This window comes from Lepidochelys olivacea (genome assembly GCF_965140295.1).
Source record: "Lepidochelys olivacea isolate rLepOli2 genome assembly, chromosome: 5".
NCBI lineage: Eukaryota > Metazoa > Chordata > Testudines > Cheloniidae > Lepidochelys > Lepidochelys olivacea.
In genome coordinates, this window is record NC_140415.1 from 134,415,356 (window position 1) to 134,434,604 (window position 19,249).

Consider the following 19,249-nt stretch of genomic DNA (forward strand, 5'->3'; position numbering starts at 1 on the left):
AGTGCCCCTACTTATACATCCCAAAATGCCATTGGCCTTCTTGGCAACAATGGCACACTGTTGACTCATATCCAGCTTCTCGTCCACTGTAACCCCTAGGTCCTTTTCTGCAGAACTGCTGCCGAGCCATTCGGTCCCTAGTCTGTAGCAGTGCATGGGATTCTTCCGTCCTAAGTGCAGGACTCTGCACTTGTCCTTGTTGAACCTCATCAGATTGCTTTTGGCCCAATCCTCTAATTTGTCTAGGTTGCTTTATATCCTATCCCTACCCTCCAGCGTATCTACCTCTCCTCCCAGTTTCGTGTCATCTGCAAACTTGCTGAGGGTGCAATCCACACCATCCTCCAGATCATTTATGAAGATATTGAACAAAACTGGCCCAAGGACCGACCCTTGGGGCACTCCACTTAATACCAGCTGCCAACTAGACATGGAGCCATTGATCACTACCCGTTGAGCCCGACAATCTAGCCAGCTTTCTATCCACCTTATAGTCCATTCATCCAGCCCATACTTCTTTAAGTTGCTGGCAAGAATACTGTGGGAGACGGTGTCAAAAGCTTTACTAAAGTCAAGGAACAACACGTCCACTGCTTTCCCTTCATCCACAGAGCCAGTTATCTCGTCATAGAAGGCAATTAGATTAGTCAAGCATGACTTGGCCTTGGTGAATCCATGCTGACTGTTCCTGATCACTTTCCTCTCCTCTAAGTGCTTCAGAACTGATTCCTTGAGGACCTGCTCCATGATTTTTCCAGGGACTGAGGTGAGGCTGACTAGCCTGTAGTTCCCCGGATCCTCCTTCTTCCCTTTTTTAAAGATGGGCACTACATTAGCCTTTTTCCAGTCATCCGGGACTTCCCCCCGATCGCCATGAGTTTTGAAAGATAATGGCCAATGGCTCTGCAATCACATCCGCCAGCTCTTTTAGCACTCTCAGATGCAACGCATCCGGCCCCATGGACTTGTGCTCGTCCAGCTTTTCTAAATAGTCCCGAACCACTTCTTTCTCCACAGAGAGCTGGTCGTCTCCTCCCCATGACTGTGCTGCCCAGTGCAGCAGTCTGGGAGCTGCCTCGATGCCTTCATCCTCCCCAAGAGAAGCTTCTGAGACCTGTAAATCGGGCTGTCTTCCATGCAAGTTCCAGTCCTAAACAAATATATTTAGAAGTTGAAGGCAATGTTATTTCATTTTAAGAAGAAGAGAGACAGAGAAGTACATGAGTGGGTCCTGTAACATTTAAAACCCATTAAAAAATACCCAACAGCTTAATAAATGGGTTGGCATTTGTATTATTATTTCATGCACATTGTACTTAAAAGCAAAGTCAGCATGGCTGCTCACCTGTGCTCATTTTGAGTGATACTTATTTTTTTGAATAGCCGGATTGGTTTTTGGTGGGACTGCAGAGAAAGGTAGGAGTACGGATGGCAGAATCTGGAGATACCCTTTGGAAGCAATACAATGCACTTTACGCACACTCCTGCGACTCAGTGGCCATTCCTTTCCCTCCACGCATGCCAAGAAAAATATTTGCCCCTCATAAATACAGGCACACATTACAGAATACATACAGAGTCAGTAATGTTCAAAACAGAAGCTTTTTTGAGTTTTACTTTATGGTATGCATGAGTGTGCTCACTTCTTTTTTTTTTTTTTTTTTTTCTTTTTTTTAAAGCAGCAACTCAAAACAGACCCAACACCCCAGTTTCCAAAAAAAAAAAAAAAGGCAGATGCAATGATAATTAAATTCACCACTAAGCAGCAATATCTGAGCTCCATCATTGTCCAAAGCACCCAATCCCATGTATTCCAGCTCTTCTTGAACTTTGTTATTTTCCCTTTGATAAAGGCCATAGCCTCATCTGGAGACTGAAATATAAAGACATGTCTGTCTTGATTCACCGGAGCCTGGCTGGGCATAGAACTGCTCAGCTGAGTCCCTTCTTTTAAGCTGTTGCCTGAAAGGTGCAAATCTGTGTTTTTTTTTGTTTGTTTGTTTTTGTTTTCCCCTCCCATCCCCTTTTCAGAAGTGATGCTGCGTAGTCAGGAAAAATACGTATCTCATGTGCTTTGACATCTGAAATCCCCGTGGGCTCAGAGGGCCTTCCAAATATTTATTAGCGTGAGTTGTCGTGGCACCAGAACCACACAAGAAGCCTGGCAAGGAGAGGGGTTCTCAGAAGACCAGCAAGACAAGAACAGATCCATTGAGCTGCACAAAGCTAGTGATCCACTTTTCCCACAAAAAACAACAACAACTTGTCCGGGCAGATCTTTCAGCATACTCAGAGACTTCAGCTGTCCCTTGTTTTTTTGCGTAGGCCTTAGTTTCTAGCTCATCTTTTAGGTGCAGTGTTGTCCTCCTTCAAAGTGTTTTAATAGTCTCCTATGCAGAGGTCTCTAAATTGATCCCTCCTAAGGCCAGTCCTTTAATTTTCACTTTAGTTATTTCTCTAATTTTATTTGTTTGTTTGTTTTGCTTGTAGCAGCTAGTGCTTTTTGGACATCACTGCCTTTTTCATCCACGCTTGTAGGTCTGTTCCACTGCTAAGTTTCAGCAGACTAATATCAGAGTATATTTCATAGGAACATTGTTGCTGTGGGAACATGGAAGTATCCTTTTCACTGCATGGGCCTCACAGGTTTTGAAAGAAACCCTTTGAAGTTGGCAGTCCTTTATTTGGCTTCCGTTTGATTGGGAAGGCACAGAACCAGCGAGGACAAAAGTGCAAGTTCAAACAAAGCTTAAGGCATAATTGCTTAAATTGCAAGGCGAGTTGGATGTGCAACTGCACAGAATATCTTTGGTGATCAGATAACATGGTGTGATGAACATGCCGTTAAAACAAGTGGATGTCACCATGTGCACACCCACAGTCACATTTGATAGGTATATCTGCACACTTGATACTGAACTCTTACGGGTTTTTTGTGTGTATATTTGTGCTGATTTCAGTGAAAGTGTGAGTCGAAACAGTTACTGCCCGGGCACAGTAAAAGACAGTCAGTTGTTACTAACTTAGGTCCCAGTTCAAGAAAGCACTTAAGCATGTCCTTAACTTTATAGACACACAGTGGGCATATTGAACTCTAGGAAAGACATTCCAGTACATGAAGTTAAGCATATGCATAATTCTTTGGTCAGGTCCTTAATTTTGCTGGTTTAGTGTTTGGCTTTTTTTCATCAAAAAAATCACTTTGGTTTGATTAATACTCTCCTAAAATTTATTCTTTTTAAAGCAAAACGCTTTGCATTTATTTAGAGTAGAGAAACTCCTAAAATGGAGAATTTGCTTATGATTTTTCTTTTCTTTTTGTCTTTGCTTTATTACAACTTAAAGATGTCCAGATAGACTTAAAAGAGCAAAGCAAAAACTTGGAAGGCTGAAACTCAACAGAAATATAAAAATATTTTTTTTCTTAATGGTTTCTTGCAAAGCTCTGGTCTTACATCACATGTTGACTTCCAAGTAACCACTGAAAACAGTGGTTTAGTGGCTTGATTAAGATTTACAGACCTTCTGATAAAGGGCACTGCTGCAGTGTAAAACTCCTTTATGCATTTTTATATTTTATACCCAACCCAAAATTTGAATGAAAAATTGTGTGGCTAATGTATTGCATGATGATTCTGAAAGGAAGTTAGCCTGGAGACTTAATATTTTTCAGGGTGGTGACATGTGAAATTATATATGCAAACCTGAGGTGGTCACAGGAAGCTATTTCCCCAGTAAAATTGGTTGAGGGTTTTTTGTTTTTTTAATTATTTTTAAACTAATGCTCTGTGGTTCACTTTAAGCCAGCAAGTGCATTTTGACCGTATTATACAGCTTTGTAAAGTACACAAGAGGGACACATCTTAATCACCTTTCAGAGAGCGAGAGAGAGAGAGAAGCTGAAGGGGGAAAAGTAGTCAAAAGATATGGAGAATGACAGTGATTGTTTAAAAATAAAACACTTCACTTCCACTATCACTTTAAAAAACCAAACAAACAAACCTGAAAATAGCGAAGGTGCAGTTTTCAAAATCATTCGGCATTGGTCTAACTTTGCTACCATTGAAGTTAATGAGAGTTTGCTCTGAGCCGCTGCCACACTCTCTCAATGCTGCCTGTGTTTGATGATGGCCCAAAATCCAGTACAAGTGATGCCAGTGCTAGAATTCCGATTAACGCAAAGTCTTTGTATCTATTTGCTGGACTCAGGCCGCATGGGAAAGCGTGGCTCCAGTATGTCAGCCCCCTGTGTTAGGGCTAGGGTTGCCAACTTGGTAATATTTAAAAACCGGACACTCCAGCAGGAGTACCAGAACCTCCCCGGCCCCGCCTTTTCCCTCCCAATCCCCCCCCCCCATTTGCTCCTCTTCCCTCTCCACCCCCTGTTGCTCGCTGCTTTTCCCCTCTTTCCCCCCTTTTTCTTCCCCTCTGCTCAGGTTGGGAGGGACTCAAGTACGGAGCTGGGGCAGCTGCCCAATGCAGGTAGGAGGCGGCCCCGGTTGAATAGGGGCTGGTGCGGGTGATCACCCGGTGCCTCTCCGCCTTCTCCACCTGCATTAACCAGCCTTTTGGTGTTCGGTCAGTAGATCTGACCAGATGCTGTCAGGTCCCCTTTGCGACTGGACTTTCCAGTTGAAAACCAGACACCTGGCCACCTTAGTTCAGGCCCTTCATTATTGCTCCTTTGTACTGCTCTAGCACCTTCCATCAAAGGATCTCACGGAGCTTTGTAAAGGATGGTCAGCTTTATGTCCATTTGATGTATGAGGACATAGGTGCACAGAGGTTCATATCAACACTTTTGTGCCTTGGTGCCTAAAGTTTTGGCACCTACATACTTATTTAGGCATCTGAATATGTAGTTTGATTCTTCAAGTGTCAGTGAGATTTTAGCACTGAAATGTGGCACTTGTGTTTGAAAATATTGACCGAAGTGGCTTAACTAAGGTTGCACAACAAATCACGGCAAAGTCGGGAATAGAATCTGCATCTCCTGATATTCAATCTATTGACAGTAACCTTGTGTGGGGATCAAGGTGTGGATGGTCAGAACTGGTGGTCAGAGCCAGAGTTAGACACTAGGAACCAAAGCCAGAGCTGGAGTTGGAATTAGGATCACACCAAGGGTAGAGACTGGAATCAGGGTCAGTATTTATGCCAAAAGTTAAGTCGGAATCAGTCATGCCAAGGATCAATTCGGACCCAGGGAACAGTGCCTGTGGTCAAGCCAGAGTCATAGCCCAGTACAGCATCAGGTCAGGAGTTCACTCAGTTGCTCAGACAACTTCCTGTTCCTCTTTCTGGTTTTAGAATTGCACCCAGACCAATCGGAGGGGCTGGACATCAGGCCAATCAATGGGGCTGGACACCCGGCCAATTGGTGGAGCTGGACATCTGCTCCAATCAGAAGCTCTGTGGGCAGAGTCTCTGGTGGGCCAGAGTTCTCCAGAACCAGCATGGGAGGGGACTGGCAGAACTGTCAGGTAACAGTTGTGGTCTGGACACTTCTTGGCAACCTGTGGGCCCAAATTCAAGACCTGTGATCCTTCACACCTTGCCCAGCTGTTCACTGTTAATCTTGATATTCTCCAGAGCAAGTTTAGTCAGAATAACAGGAGTTGCCAGACTGGATCGGACTGGGTGTCCATCTAGTCCAGAGAAAGGTGCGAGAGGAAGGTGCAAGAAACCATGTAACTGGAACTTAAGGACCTGCTTTTGGGAGAAGTTTCTTTCTAACACCCAATAGTTAGACAATGTCTTAAACCTTGAAACACATGGCTTAAATGTAGGAAATGCAATTCAATGACTGCAGTTTGTGTATATGTGTTTGTACATACACACACACACAAATGCACATAGACCCAGAACAATGAAGAAACATTTAAATACTTAGTGTTTGATGATCATGCTTATTAAACAGGAAGGGAATCACAGAGCAGAATAAAATAAGTCTGAGATGGTTACAAGTTCATAAGACACAGCTCAGCCCTTTATGCTTGGAATGAGGAATAAATGGTAGATGGAAAATTTACATAAATTAAGAAACTAACCATTACTGATCACGCCCAATTGTTGAATGGTTAAATCTCTGTCTCACTAGATCTATCTCGTGTCTAACCTCTCTGCTTTGCTTTTTCCATCTAGTTCTAAGCGGCACACTTCATCCCTTGGGTAACTTCATTTGTCGCACTGGAGCTGCACCATGAATGCAGTTGGCTCAAAAGATTAGAAATAAATGGACAACTTTTATTTTAAAATCTTTGGCGATAGTGTGTGTATTGAGATCTGACATTTGAAATACAAATACATTTTGTTTATTTCCAAGTCCTATTCCATGTTTAGACTGTGGAATTTTTATCACTTGAATAAATACATGGTTGAAACCTGACCTGTGTATTGAACTGTTAAGCCAGTACATCCAGGTGGCAGCATACTCCTAGCCTACTGCAGTGCTCAGACTTTAACCAGCAGTCTCTGACTAAACATAGATGCCATACTTTCAAGCAGGTCATTCAAATGTGTAAAGTTATTCCGCGTGCATCAGTCCTATATAATGAGGAAAATCACAGTGAAGAAAACACATTCGACACTAGAATTCCTCTCTGGCCTGAAAAAATAGTAAGCAGGGAGCTTGTTGCAGAAAAATGTCTGGAATAACCTGCTTTTTAATGAATGGAATTGTGCTTGGCATAAAATAATAATAAACAAATGTTTGGAGGTAAAGTTAAAGGATAATAAGCTAAAAATAAAACCAAGAAAGCAGCTTGGGGGAAAGGGGGGATAAAGAAGCAACAAAATTAATGGCCCAAGACTGAATAGATACACAGAGAGCAGTGTCCTTTCCCACCTAGAATTGGTCATTCCAAATCAGCACTTTCGTAGAGCAGCGTAGGGATGCAGATAGTGCTGCTGGCCACGTTGTACCTACTCTGTGGATAAATAGAGGCCTTGAATGCCAATGTTAATAGAAATTCCTGGCAATATAGGAAGCTTTGGAATAGGAGGGGACAGGAAGCTCTTTGGTTGGTCCCCTCCCTGCAGATAAAAATAATATGGTACAACTTCTTCCTCCAATTACTTTTCTCTCTTCTGAAATGTATATAGTTCCCATTGCTTTTCCTTGTAATTGATTATATAGTGTATTATTACTACTGTATACCTGATCCTGTACCCAGTGAAAAATCAATTGGAGAACTCCCATAGACTTCAATGGGAAGCAGTATGGGTCCCTCGCTGTGTAAAATAATTTTACCTTCTGAGTTTCACCTTCTAAATTCCTTTTGTTATTTTCTTCTCTAGATTAAGTGCATGTCCTTTCTAAGTGATTTTGACACTAGCACAAGGAGTTGTGCAACATCTATCCCCTCTTTGTTGTGTTCAGAATTAAGTGTGTGTCTATAACTCAAAGGAAAAAAGGAGATTAAAAGTTACAAAGGAGCATGGATATAGTCTCTCCAACCTTTTTATTTGATCAACTAAGATCCTACAGTCTGTGTATCTTTCTGGTTGCCCTCTGCTGTACCTTCTATACATCTATACTATCCTTTTTAATGTTAAAAAAATGGCCAGAACTGATTGAAGCATTCCAAATGTGGTCTTGATACACAGTGCTGGAATAACTTCCTCCAGTCTATATTCCCCCCCCCTCTTTTTTTTATGCATCCTCAAATGTCAGTTGTTTTTCTCTGCTGCATAAAGCAGTGTGTGGCGGGTTTTTGTTTTCATCCCCTCAGATCTTTCTCCTGCTTATTTCTTGGCAGTGCCTAAATGTTGAGGGCCTGATTGTCATTTACACCATGGCCACTTCAATGTTGTTCTGACAGAGTAAAGGGGCCCCTCTGTGTAAATGAGAATTAAGCCCAGTGAGTTCAATTTAAAAAAAAATAAAAAAAAATCTGGTCATATTAAATTTCCTTGCACTCTCAGTATTTTCCACAAGCACCCATGCTTCAAGTCTGTGTTGAATCCTTCTCAGTCTTTTCACCCTCCTTTTCCTCCCCCACTATGTTTCATCTTCAGAGTGTTTCACCCTCCCACGTATTCCTGCTTCAGGTCAGTGATGTGTGGCGTCAAGTGAACAAGTGTGTGTCATCTTCGTGATCTTTGTGGAACTCCACTTCCCCACCTTCCCACTTCTCATGCTGTTGCTGCTACATGAGTAGAATATCCTCTCACCGCTCCCTAAGCTGGTCCTTGGAGTCCGGTTGAGTTTCAGTGGGATTCATATTTTGAAATCACAAAGACTCTTTTCAAAATCGCACCCTGATGTGTTTTTACTTGCTCAGTGTCTAGTATCGCATCTTGATTTGGTTTTTTTCTTAGAGGAGAAACCATTTGCTTGTATTTTTTCTTTCTCAAAAAAAAAAAAATCTGACTCTTCCTTATTACAGTCTTCCCTTCGTGAATAACATTCTAGGGGCTTCCCTGTTACAGGCTGTCCAATATGTCCTCAATGCTGAAGTTGCTGTTCCTATTCTGTATTGCCTTGGATCTTTCCATGGTATCCCATTTGCTTCTTGCTTTAGTTCATCATCCCATTTTTGCCCAAAGAGGCTTTTAAATACATGTTGAAGTGTCCCAATCTCTTGCACTTTCTTTGGTCAAAACTCGAGCTGGATAAGAGCTTCTCCAACAAGAGCATCCGATGAAGTGAGCTGTAGCTCACGAAAGCTCATGCTCAAATAAATTGGTTAGTCTCTAAGGTGCCACAAGTACTCCTTTTCTTTTTGCGAATACAGACTAACACGGCTGTTACTCTGAAACCTCTCCAACTTCTGATTTCTTATTTTGTTTCATTCCTCACCCTCAACCCTCCACAAGAAGATGATCGGTGACTTTGTAGTTTCTGTTCTGGTATGAATTTTACAGGGAACTAATGTCTTTATTTTTATCCATCTCTCTCTCTTTGGTCATTGATCTCTCTCTCGCTATCACTTAGAGGCTAGAGTACTCTTGTTCCTCATGTACTCAGTCTATTGCATCTCTTATGCAATATTGTATTCTCCATCTCTGACTTTAATGCTAAAAGCACTGAAGCATATGTTTAATGCTAGACATGTGTAGCCCATTGACTTCAGTGTCTGAAAGACTGGGGCACTCATTTGTATATTTTTTTATTTTTAGTTTAATTGTATAATCTTCCTATTGCTTCTCTGTGCCTGATGTTTAAACATTTTGCGTTTGTATCTCTTAGCCTAAACTGGTGTTTGCTCTGATGTGTTTGTGTCTATAGACAGATCTTATATGTTAGACTTCTGTATGGTATTCCAACTTGATTTTCTTGGATTTTCAAGTACATTATAATATCCTGGGATGAAAAATTAAGTTTATTTTTCCTTCCTCAAAAATATTCTATTTTTCCTTTTGTTAAATTAAAAAAAAACAATTTTTATGCACATTGGCGCACGTACATTAATTTGCCCAAGACTGGCTATGGAAACTTGGGAATTTTCATTCTTATCTAGTATTTACTGCACTTTTAAATATTTTTTCCTAGTATTTCTCTAATTTTTCCACAATTCCATGGTATATGTATGAAACTGTTGTTTTCTCTATTGCATCTCTTCCACTTGCTTATTTCAGATATGCTTCATTTCTTTTGGAATAAAGAAATCCTCTTGTACCTTACATATGATATTTATTGTTAATATGTTAATACAGAAGAGTTTTCTCATTCTCTTGAGTTATGGAAGTCCAGGTGTTTCCCCGTAGACTCCTGATACCATAATTTTTAACAAACTCTGTAAACAGTTAATGCCATTGCGTATGGCTGTACACATCAGGTATGGTACCATGGCAGCCAACCATGTGTTAATTTTTCCAGTGTAAAAAGCAGTAACAAGTCACAACACTGTTGTTTTTCTGTGTTGCTAGGATCTCCTAACTGGGATGGCCAATCTTACTCCTTCCTTTCGTAGGCCTCTTTAATTAGGGCATCCTGTATGCACTGGCCAAAGTGTTGCTGAAATGATCTGATTGCATATCCTCCAGGCACTTTGGGTCAAATTTTCAAAAGTGCCGGAGTTTCACTTAAAGCCTATGAGATTTAAGCTCCAAAGTGACTTAGGTGCTTTTGAAATTTTTATCCTTTGCCCGTTACTGAGTCACTACTAAGAGAGTTTCCCAGAATGCAATGGTTAAGAAACGTGATAGGCATGGATGCACAAATATAGTTAACACAAATATAGTTAACACAAGAGTCACAGCAACTCTTCCCCATCCCACCCTCCAACTTGTACTGGATATAACCAGTTCAGATGATCACTTTGCCATGTGGTTACGAGCACACAGTTTATTTCTAGACGGGATTTTCAGAAGCAATCTTTGGTGACCAAAACTGCTCCCTTTGAAGTCAATAGTAAAACTTCTCCCTTTGAAGTCAATAGTAAAACTTCCATAGATTTCATTGAGAACAGAATTAGGTCAATGGTGAGCACTTCTGAATATAGGCAGGAACTTAGTTATCTGCTACTCTTATGGCACCACCTATGCAGTTAGCCTATTGGAAAATCTTACAGGTTACATTGCAAGTCACAATATTTCTACCGTGACCACTGTTCTTCCAAGTTTTGTTGTCTCAGTTACTACCAATTCTTCCTTCATTGGTGTGGCTACTGCTGCTCTTCTTTTTATGTCTGAACATTCTATATTTTCTCTGAATAAACTTTTGAAGTAGCATAGTATGTCTTGTATGTCTTTTGTGTAAAAATTGTTAATAAAAGCAAATCTCTTTGGGATTTGTTTGAATATTTGACTATTTCGCCCTGGTTGATTTGTTGCTTGCCAGTCGCATTTCAATGCAGTTTCCAATATCTGTGTACAGAAACGTCCCATATTTTCTTTGTCATGTTAGCCATTCTCCTGTTTTGAATTTATTTTTTAAAAATTTGCTAGTTTTTCTTATCACATGCTCAGCCCTCATTCATGGTTGTTTTTCCTGTTATGAATCTTTCAGGGCCTCTCTTTTGGTTTTCTGTATTCCGTTATTTAATATAATTTTCTAACTGCTCCCTGTCTGCTGAATGTCTTTCTTCTTCTTCCTGGGCTTTGATGCAAACTTGGGATACCATTTTTTTTGCTTTCTTCAAACCTGGATTGCAGATCCCTCTGTCTACTCTGGGCTGAGATTGCAAATGCCTTTTGGGAGTTTGCCCAACCCAACTTTTCCTCTGGATACAGCAAAAGGCTGGCATGTAATTTGCATCATTAGTAGGACCCTACCAAATTCACTGTCCATTTTGGTCAATTTCATGGTCATGGGATTTTTAAAATAGTAAATTTCATGATTTCAGCTATTTAAATCTGAAATTTCACAGTGTTGAAATTGTCGGGGCCCTGGCCCAAAAAGGAGTTGTGAGGAAGGGGTGGGGTCGCAAGGTTATTGTAGAGGGGGTTGCGGTACTGTTACCCTTACTTCTGCGCAGCTGCTGGCGGTGCTGCCTCAGAGCTGGGCACCTGGAGAGCAGCGGCTGCTGGCCGGGAGCCCAGCTCTGAAGGCAGAACTGCCATCAGCAGCAGCGCAGAAGTCAGGATGGCCTGGTAGGGTATTGCCACCCTTCTGCGCTGCTGCCTGCAGAGCTGGGCCCTCAGTCAGCAGCCGCCGCTCTCCAGCCGCCCAGCTCTGCAGGCAGCAGCCCAGAAGTAAGGGTGACATGGTGTGGTGTTGCCACCCTTCCCTCTGCCCTGCCGCTGGCGGGGCTCTGCCTTCAGAGCTGGGCATCTGGCCAGCAGCTGGCGCTTTCCAGCTGCCCAGCTGCGACGGTAGTAGAGAAGTAAGGGTGGCAATACTGCACCCCCCTAAAATACCTTTGTGACACCCCCCTGCCCCCGAAACTCCCTTTTGGGTCAGGACCCCCAATTTAAGAAACACTGGTCTCCCCCATGAAATCTGTATAGTATAGGAGTCCAGATTTCACAGTCCGTGATGCGTTTTTCATGGCCGTGAATACTTTGCTGTCCAGGGGTGCTTAAATACTTTGCTGACCAGGGGTGGGATTTATTACTCACACATATAACTGTCTTGCTGAGTTGGGGCTATACCACCCCTTCTCCTTTGTATTGAATGCCATTCTTTTGCTCAGAATAAAGAACCTACCCAGTCATTAGTGTATTACACCAGCTCTTTTGTTTTACCCCTAACATGGCTTTTACCTACATACAGTGCTTGCTGTCCTATGCACTAAAGGCTTGATCCAAAGCCCACTGAAGGCAATTATGAGTCTTTCCATTGACTTCAGTGGGCTTTGGATCAAGTACTAAGGGCTTGGTCTAGAGCAGTGGTCTTCAACCTGTGGTCCCTGGACCCCTGGGGATGTCCAGACTGTCTAAGGGATCCGCAAAAGTTTGTCATTACCATAGAACAGTGGTTTCAACCTTTGGTCCATGGACCCCAGACTACGTCTAAGATTTCCAAAGGGGTCCGCACCTCCATTTGAAATTTTTTAGGGATCCACAAATGAAAAGGTTGAAAACCACTGGTCTAGACCTCATTGAAGTCAGTGGAAAGACTCTGTTCCATTCAGTGGCTTTTTGGACTGGGCCCTAAGTGTTCTTGGTAGAATCGTGTCTGTAAACATTCCACCTTTGATCTAGAATATTACATAGTCTTGCAAACTGCTTCTCAGAAATCAACAGAAGCCATGTATACTCACGTTAATCCTAGTTGTTTTCCTTCAGGAAGCGCTAAATCTTGCACTGCTCAAGGAATCCAAGAGAATTAAAACATATTGGCAAAAGAAGAGGGGTGAAATATCCATGCAGAGCTGTAGGCATAAATGTTAACATTGTTTAAACATGAGCGTATAATCACAAACTACAGTGGTGTGTGGATAATTTATTTTCTATAAATATTGAAGTGCCGATCAAGTGTAGAATATTTTCATCAAAAGACTATAAACCAAAAATAGAAAACAAATGCACACCAATCCCAGGTGAATGAAGAAAATTCAAATATAAATGCACATTATGTTCCTTTTGGGTATTTCCCATGATAAGAACGTTGACGTTTGTTTCAACTTTTACCTCCTGTGGGTTTATAAAAGTGCCTCTTTATTTCTGCGGGTTTCACAGGGCAGCTTCCACATACATATGTAAATACCAGAGTTTAAGGCTTCTTCTTTTTTTTTTTTTTTCTTTTTTTTCAATGAGGCAGCTGGAGTAATGTGCAGCAGACTCTAGGGAGAAGGAAAATGTGTGAAATAAAGTATAATGGATCTTCCAAAAACCCCACTTCGGGTTAAAAGATCAGCCACCTTTTTACCAACGGCTAATATTCAAAACATTGATGGGTGAAAATGTGGGCCAGCTTCTCAGCTGTTATAACTACGCCTAGCTCCACTGGAGTGGATGAAGAGGAACCCATTTATTTCTGCTTAAGATCTGGCCCAGAATGCTGAAGATGTGATGGAAATTGTCAGTCTCCTTGTTGCTAAGTAATGGATCAACAAGGTTTTGTTCAGTGATTTACAGGAGGCCTGAATGGCGCGCGCACACAACTGCCTGCTGTGACATCAAAATTATTAGGATGCCAGGCCCTTGTATGGGAGGCTGTGTCTAACTGGGACGTTAGAACGGTTGGGTCACATAACCCAGACGTTAGTTGCTTCCCCTCTTTGAAAGTTAGACAGTATACAATGAACTCTTATGACTTATTGACCAAAAGCAATGCAAAGGAGCACTTTGCCTCCTCTCTCTCTAAGGAAGTAACGGCTTTTAGAGAAGGCTGCTTCAGCTCTTAGCTTGCTAGACCTGTGCTAATGTGGAGGGTATACGGGTCTGTTTCGAACAAAAGGAAAACAAACCTTGAGATTTTAAAGGCGGGGGGGACTCTGTAAACCACTAATGAAATGGTAAACAAACTTGCTACAGAAAGAATGAATGCACAGCTGCTAAATGCTGCATTCTGGTCAGGTCTGGGTTCATGAGATTTGGATAGAAGAATGTAGGAGAGAACTTAATGCATTTTACCAGGATCCTTTATGTCTATTCCTTTGTCCTCACTCTACACCTGGTGATTAACCAAGGGAGGCGTGAGACATTATTTAACTCTTCTCCCTGTTTTGTTTTTGTCTTGTTTTGTTTATCATTTCTAAAGCACGTATATTCCCCTTTTTGGCAGGGAGAAAGAAAGAAAGCGTTGTACTCTTTTGAAGACAGGTGGGGAGAAGTCCCCACAGTGAGTGCTATGTAGTGCTGCTTGCCTTTTGTTTGTCTTTAGTAATTGGTTAGAATGGATGGTATTAAGTTCCATCGAGTATGGGTGTTGGAGAATTCCTACATATCCTGCCTCAGGGAATTATACTTTGGAAAATTAAGTCTCCATCAAAGCAGGAGGTGGCTTGTACAGTTTGTAGTCCCTCTTCTTCTTTCTTTCTTTCTTTCTTTCTTTCTTTGAAAAGCTTAAGAAAAGAGCCCTTTGTTTTCTTTTCAGGAAAGTTACACTGAAATTCATCTGTGCTGTATTCATCTGCCTTCATTCGTGCCATTCATGGGCAGCTGTCGGTTATATAGGACAAAGCTGATGAATTCCTAACCTCCACATTCAAAACAGTGTATTGGGAAAGGTTCAAGACCTCTTTTTTTATGTTGGGAGGAAGGAATACTGGTTTTCAGTTTGTGTTCTGAGATTTTTCCCTCCTCTTCTCCTTCCTCTCCTCCCCCAATCAATTGCATTTCTCTGTCATGATATTTTAATGGCATTTCAAAAATATCTTTCAAAGAAACCTGATTGGAAATCTCTTTTTAGTGGGATTTAGGATTAAATACCCTTTTTAATATTGTCTCACTTTTAAACATCAGTCACAGGAGAATATATCTGATTTTTATATGTTAAAATTAAAATCATTTCAAATGTTAGGATGTGAATAGTTAGATATTATAGTGAATTCTCCATTCTGGAACATTTTGTTTTAACTAGCTTTGCTAAGGGGTTTCTCCAATAATTCCATGAATTTCAGGGGAAATAACTGTAAATGCTTTAAAAAAAAAAAGAAAAAAAAAGGTTACTCGTAAACATCAGGGGCTAGATCCTCAGCTGGTGTAAATTAGCATAAATCAATGGGAATGCACCAATTCACCCCATCTGAAAATCTGTTTTGGATTACGCATCATGTATAGAAGAATGCTCACAGTATATTAACCTGCCTCTATTTCACAGTTTACAGATGTCTTGAAACTAGGCTCCTTTTTATACTGGCTCCCTTTTGAAGCCTCTCACTTGATAGATTAAAAATGATCATTTCAGTCAACAGCCATAAACTGTGAAATATAAACTAGGGTTGAGATTATAGAGATGAACAAGTACCATTCTTCCCTCCACACCGCTTCTGAAAGAAGCGTCCGAGATTTCCATGCTTTAGGGCTTGATCCAACTCCAATCCCAGTAAACGGGACTTGGACCAGGTCCTTAAAACCTCAGATTCTCTGACCAGCTGCTATAACTTCCCCTTCACTTTCTCCCCAGATTCTTCATACTCCGAACCTCCTGACGTTCAGCAGCAGCTGAACCACTACCAGTCAGCAGCTCTGGCCAGGAACAACAACAACACTAGCCCCCTCCCACTCTCTGGGGCGGCTGCAGGAGCTGAACAGAAAACTGAAGCCACCCTAAACTGTGAATTTTGTGAATTCTCTTCGGGTTACATTCAGAGCATTCGGCGTCACTACCGTGACAAACATGGAGGGAAGAAGCTCTTCAAGTGCAAAGATTGTTCCTTTTATACAGGCTTTAAGTACGTATTGTACAAAACAGATAAACTGAAATCACTTCTAACACTTTAAAAGACAAGCACACTAGTTCCTGAGATGGCTGACCGGAGCTGAAGAGAAACATAAGAATGGATGATTAGGGAGAAATACAGAACTGCCCTTCCAGATCACGACAGGATTAATCTAACCCAGTTTCCTGTCTGACAGCATTCACTACTACCTGCTGCAGAGGGAAGGTGCAAGAAATCCCTGCAATAGGTTGTTACAGAATAGTGTGTCCACAGAGAATGATTCTTCCTGATCATCTGTGGTTAGAAGTTGGTTTATGCCTTGAAGCATGAGGGTTTACATCCCTTCTGAAAACTCCTGTGTGTGTTGTTGGAGGGCGTTAGAAGCTAGCATGAGAAGAAAGGAAGGCATATGTTCTAGTGAAGTAGCAGAGTTCCAACACTGCCTGTCTAAAGGAATCTTTACCATGTAACTTTATAATTTCCTCCCTTTTTCTCCATCTAGTTCAGATGGCAGAAGTGAAACACATATCCAAAAGTGTGTGACAGTATATTTGAATATTTCATCAAATCAGTTAAACACCCGAAAATAAAAACTCAGTTATTTCCATGTATTTCCAGTTCCAGGGTTTTAGACTGTTTTTCATCACTTATTATTATTATTATTTTATTATTTATTACTCCTTTCTCCAACCAATAACACTGGACATAACAAAACTCTCTTAAATCAACATATAATTGATAACTTGTGACATGGAGGTTTGCGTTCCTTAATGCAGTGTTTCTCAAGCATTTGGGGATTAGGTCTTTCTTCTCAGGAATGTAGAAAAGTCCTGTCCTCTATTCATTATGGAGAGTGAAACACAGAAGAACACCCATTGAAGTCAATGAAAAGACTCCTATTGACTTCAATGGCCAGTGGATCAAGCCCAAAGCCAGCAGAGTTTATCATTTCCTTGCTGTCAAGCCAACAGGGACTGTAAATTCCTTAGTGAAGAGTTAAGCAGCTTGCTGCATTTATAGATTCCACCACTCCTTAATCCAAAATTATTGAACCACTCAAGTTTACAAACGCCTCCTCCACAGCTGGCCTTGTAGCCAGATAGGTACCTAGTTAACTTCCTAGGTCTGAGTGTGCAAGTGTGTCTGTCTTCTGCATGTGCAGCTAGTAGTATACCTTGCTGCAAACGTTTAGTGCTAACGAAAGTCTATGTATCTACCAGATCTGGAGCATAGCGTTTCAGCTGGTTTTGAGTTAGGCCCACAAAAGAAAGGTGGCGAGAATGTTTCTGCTGTCAGAAAGACATTTATCTTCAGCCATGTGACTCCAGAACAGTTGAAGGAATTTTGCTCAAACTTTCCAAACATGGTTCGCCTTTGGCAGAGACCAAGCATGGAAGTTTTCAGCCCAAAGACCTTTTGGGCCTGTGGAATGGAAATTCTTTTGCTGCATTACCTATAGCAGCATGACCAGTGCAACCAGTGTAATAGAATATTTTGTCAGAGTACATGATGGCTATGTAGGAGTAAATCCTGCAAATACATATGCACGTGTGTTCCTCGTCTGAGGAGTCCCACTGAAGTATCATGTGGCTTTATACAGACAGGAGTAAGTGGCATCTGTAGCACTTTAAATAACACTTCAGTGACAGAGCTGTGGCACTTGAAGTGTGTAGATGTAAGAAATACTGATTTTTATCTCTTCTGCTTCTCCTTACTTTATAGATCTGCTTTTACTATGCATGTGGAAGCTGGGCATTCAGCAGTTCCTGAGGAAGGACCCAAAGACCTTCGCTGTCCTCTTTGCCTGTACCACACCAAATACAAACGTAACATGATTGACCATATAGTCCTGCACAGAGGTAAAGACATCCCTTATGGTATTTGTGTCTGACAAAGAAAACCTTGAGCAATGCCTGTTTATTTCAGGCCCATGAAATGAAGTTTTCATCTGAATGTGAGCATTAAAGTGTTGAGTAGCCCGGAAGCCCTTGCACGTATTTTTAGTAATGCATTTTGTTTCTTTTCTGTGAAGTAGAAAGAATTAGACCAAAGTGGATAGAGGCAGATTTGAAATTGCTGTTTAGAATTTCTGCCAGAAATGTTTACAGTCATTTGACACCTGTTTAGAGCATGTTATGCTTCTCCTATCACTCTGTGGGGCAGGATAGCACCCTTCTGACTCAGGAACATGTTTACCGTGTATATGTATTTCTAATGAGCCCATTATCTAATAATCTCTGTTCCGTATACATTGTTAAAGGATGGCTCTATTCCATCTGCACCGTCCCCTACCCTGGACACTTCAGAGGATCCCATGAGGACTTAACATATATTTCTTCACCACATCTGCATCAACTATTCTTAGGAGCAAAAATGGCTAAAACTTTTTAAAACAATTAAGAGCTGACTTAGAGATTATCCTACTCTATTAACCACAGGCTTGAAAGTTCAGAAGAGACAGCTGTTTGGACACTCTGGGCTGGGATCCCTGCCGAGAGTTATCGCACTTGATGCTTACAGATGGTCTGTTGGCTGCCTAAATCCAAACCCATGTGTTGTGCTGGCACCCTGCCTACTTGTAGGTTAAGCAGAATCTCGCAGTACGATATTGATGCTGACCAAACGTGTGTTTCAAATGCCATCTTTTCCTGGAGTCACACAATATACTTCACTATATTCTGGGCTGCTTCAGGTTTAGAAAGGCTCCAAACAATGAAGTAGATAGCATTGATAGGTACTTCCGGCTTTTGGAAAGACTGTGTTGAAGGGGCATCTGGGAAGATCATACAGACCTTCCCAGGACTCAAAAGGCATGTCATAGAGCCAGCTCAGTGAGTTTAAAAGCTTGGCAGGCAATGAAACTCAGTGCTGAGATCATCCTCCAGAGGTATTCTAGCACTAGACAGCTCAAGTCTGTTGATCTGCAGGATCCATCTTCAATGGCTTTTGAGAAGAAGGTGGGTTAGGGTGTATTTGGGCTAATAGAAGCATCACTGAGGAATGTGTTTATCAGCATTTCTGGGGTACTGATTGGTCAGAAGAGTTCACTAGGAACAGTTTGTGCGAGGAGTTGTTATCATTACTTGTGTTACCACACATAGGAGCCCTAGTGATGATGTTCTCTGTCCTGTGTTTGTATCTGGACCGTGCGATTAGGCACAACTTTTAAAGTGGGAATAAACAAATGTAGATAAGACAATGGGTTGCAGTGCGCTAGACCTGGTTGGAAAACTTCCACTAGTGCAAGATTTTTGAGGAAAACTGCAAATGTTCAATAACCTTTGGTAGCACTTTACATGTTCAAAGCACTGTGGAGACATTAATGAGTAGATCCTCACAACATCCCAAGGAAGCAGGTAGATAACTCTTTTGTGAAACTGTGGGTCAGTTCCTTGGCACCGCTGCAGCGACTTTGCAATGCTCCAGCCATGCAGAGCAGCCTTGAACCCCTGTCGTGGTGAGTCTTCAGGTAGAGCAGAGCTGCCCAAGTGGCAGCTGTGAAGCATCTCTCTGCCCAACTGCCAGAACAGTCC

General features: G+C 41.6%; 1 protein-coding gene across 7 annotated transcripts in view; it reads left to right on the plus strand.

The window, feature by feature from the left end:
- ZNF462 (zinc finger protein 462) overlaps positions 1–19,249 on the plus strand; it is a 102,539-nt gene that overhangs the window by 68,797 nt on the left and 14,493 nt on the right. For 5 of the 7 annotated variants that reach the window (XM_084627745.1, XM_084627746.1, XM_084627744.1 and 2 more), the window contains 2 exons: positions 15,461–15,728; positions 17,439–17,575. In XM_084627745.1, coding sequence (XP_084483871.1) covers positions 15,461–15,728; positions 17,439–17,575 — 405 coding nt within the window. Of the gene's footprint in view, positions 1–5,310; positions 5,484–6,144; positions 6,288–15,460; positions 15,729–17,438; positions 17,576–19,249 lie in introns of those variants that run through there. The other 2 variants (XM_084627747.1, XM_084627748.1) reach the window with 2 other exon arrangements.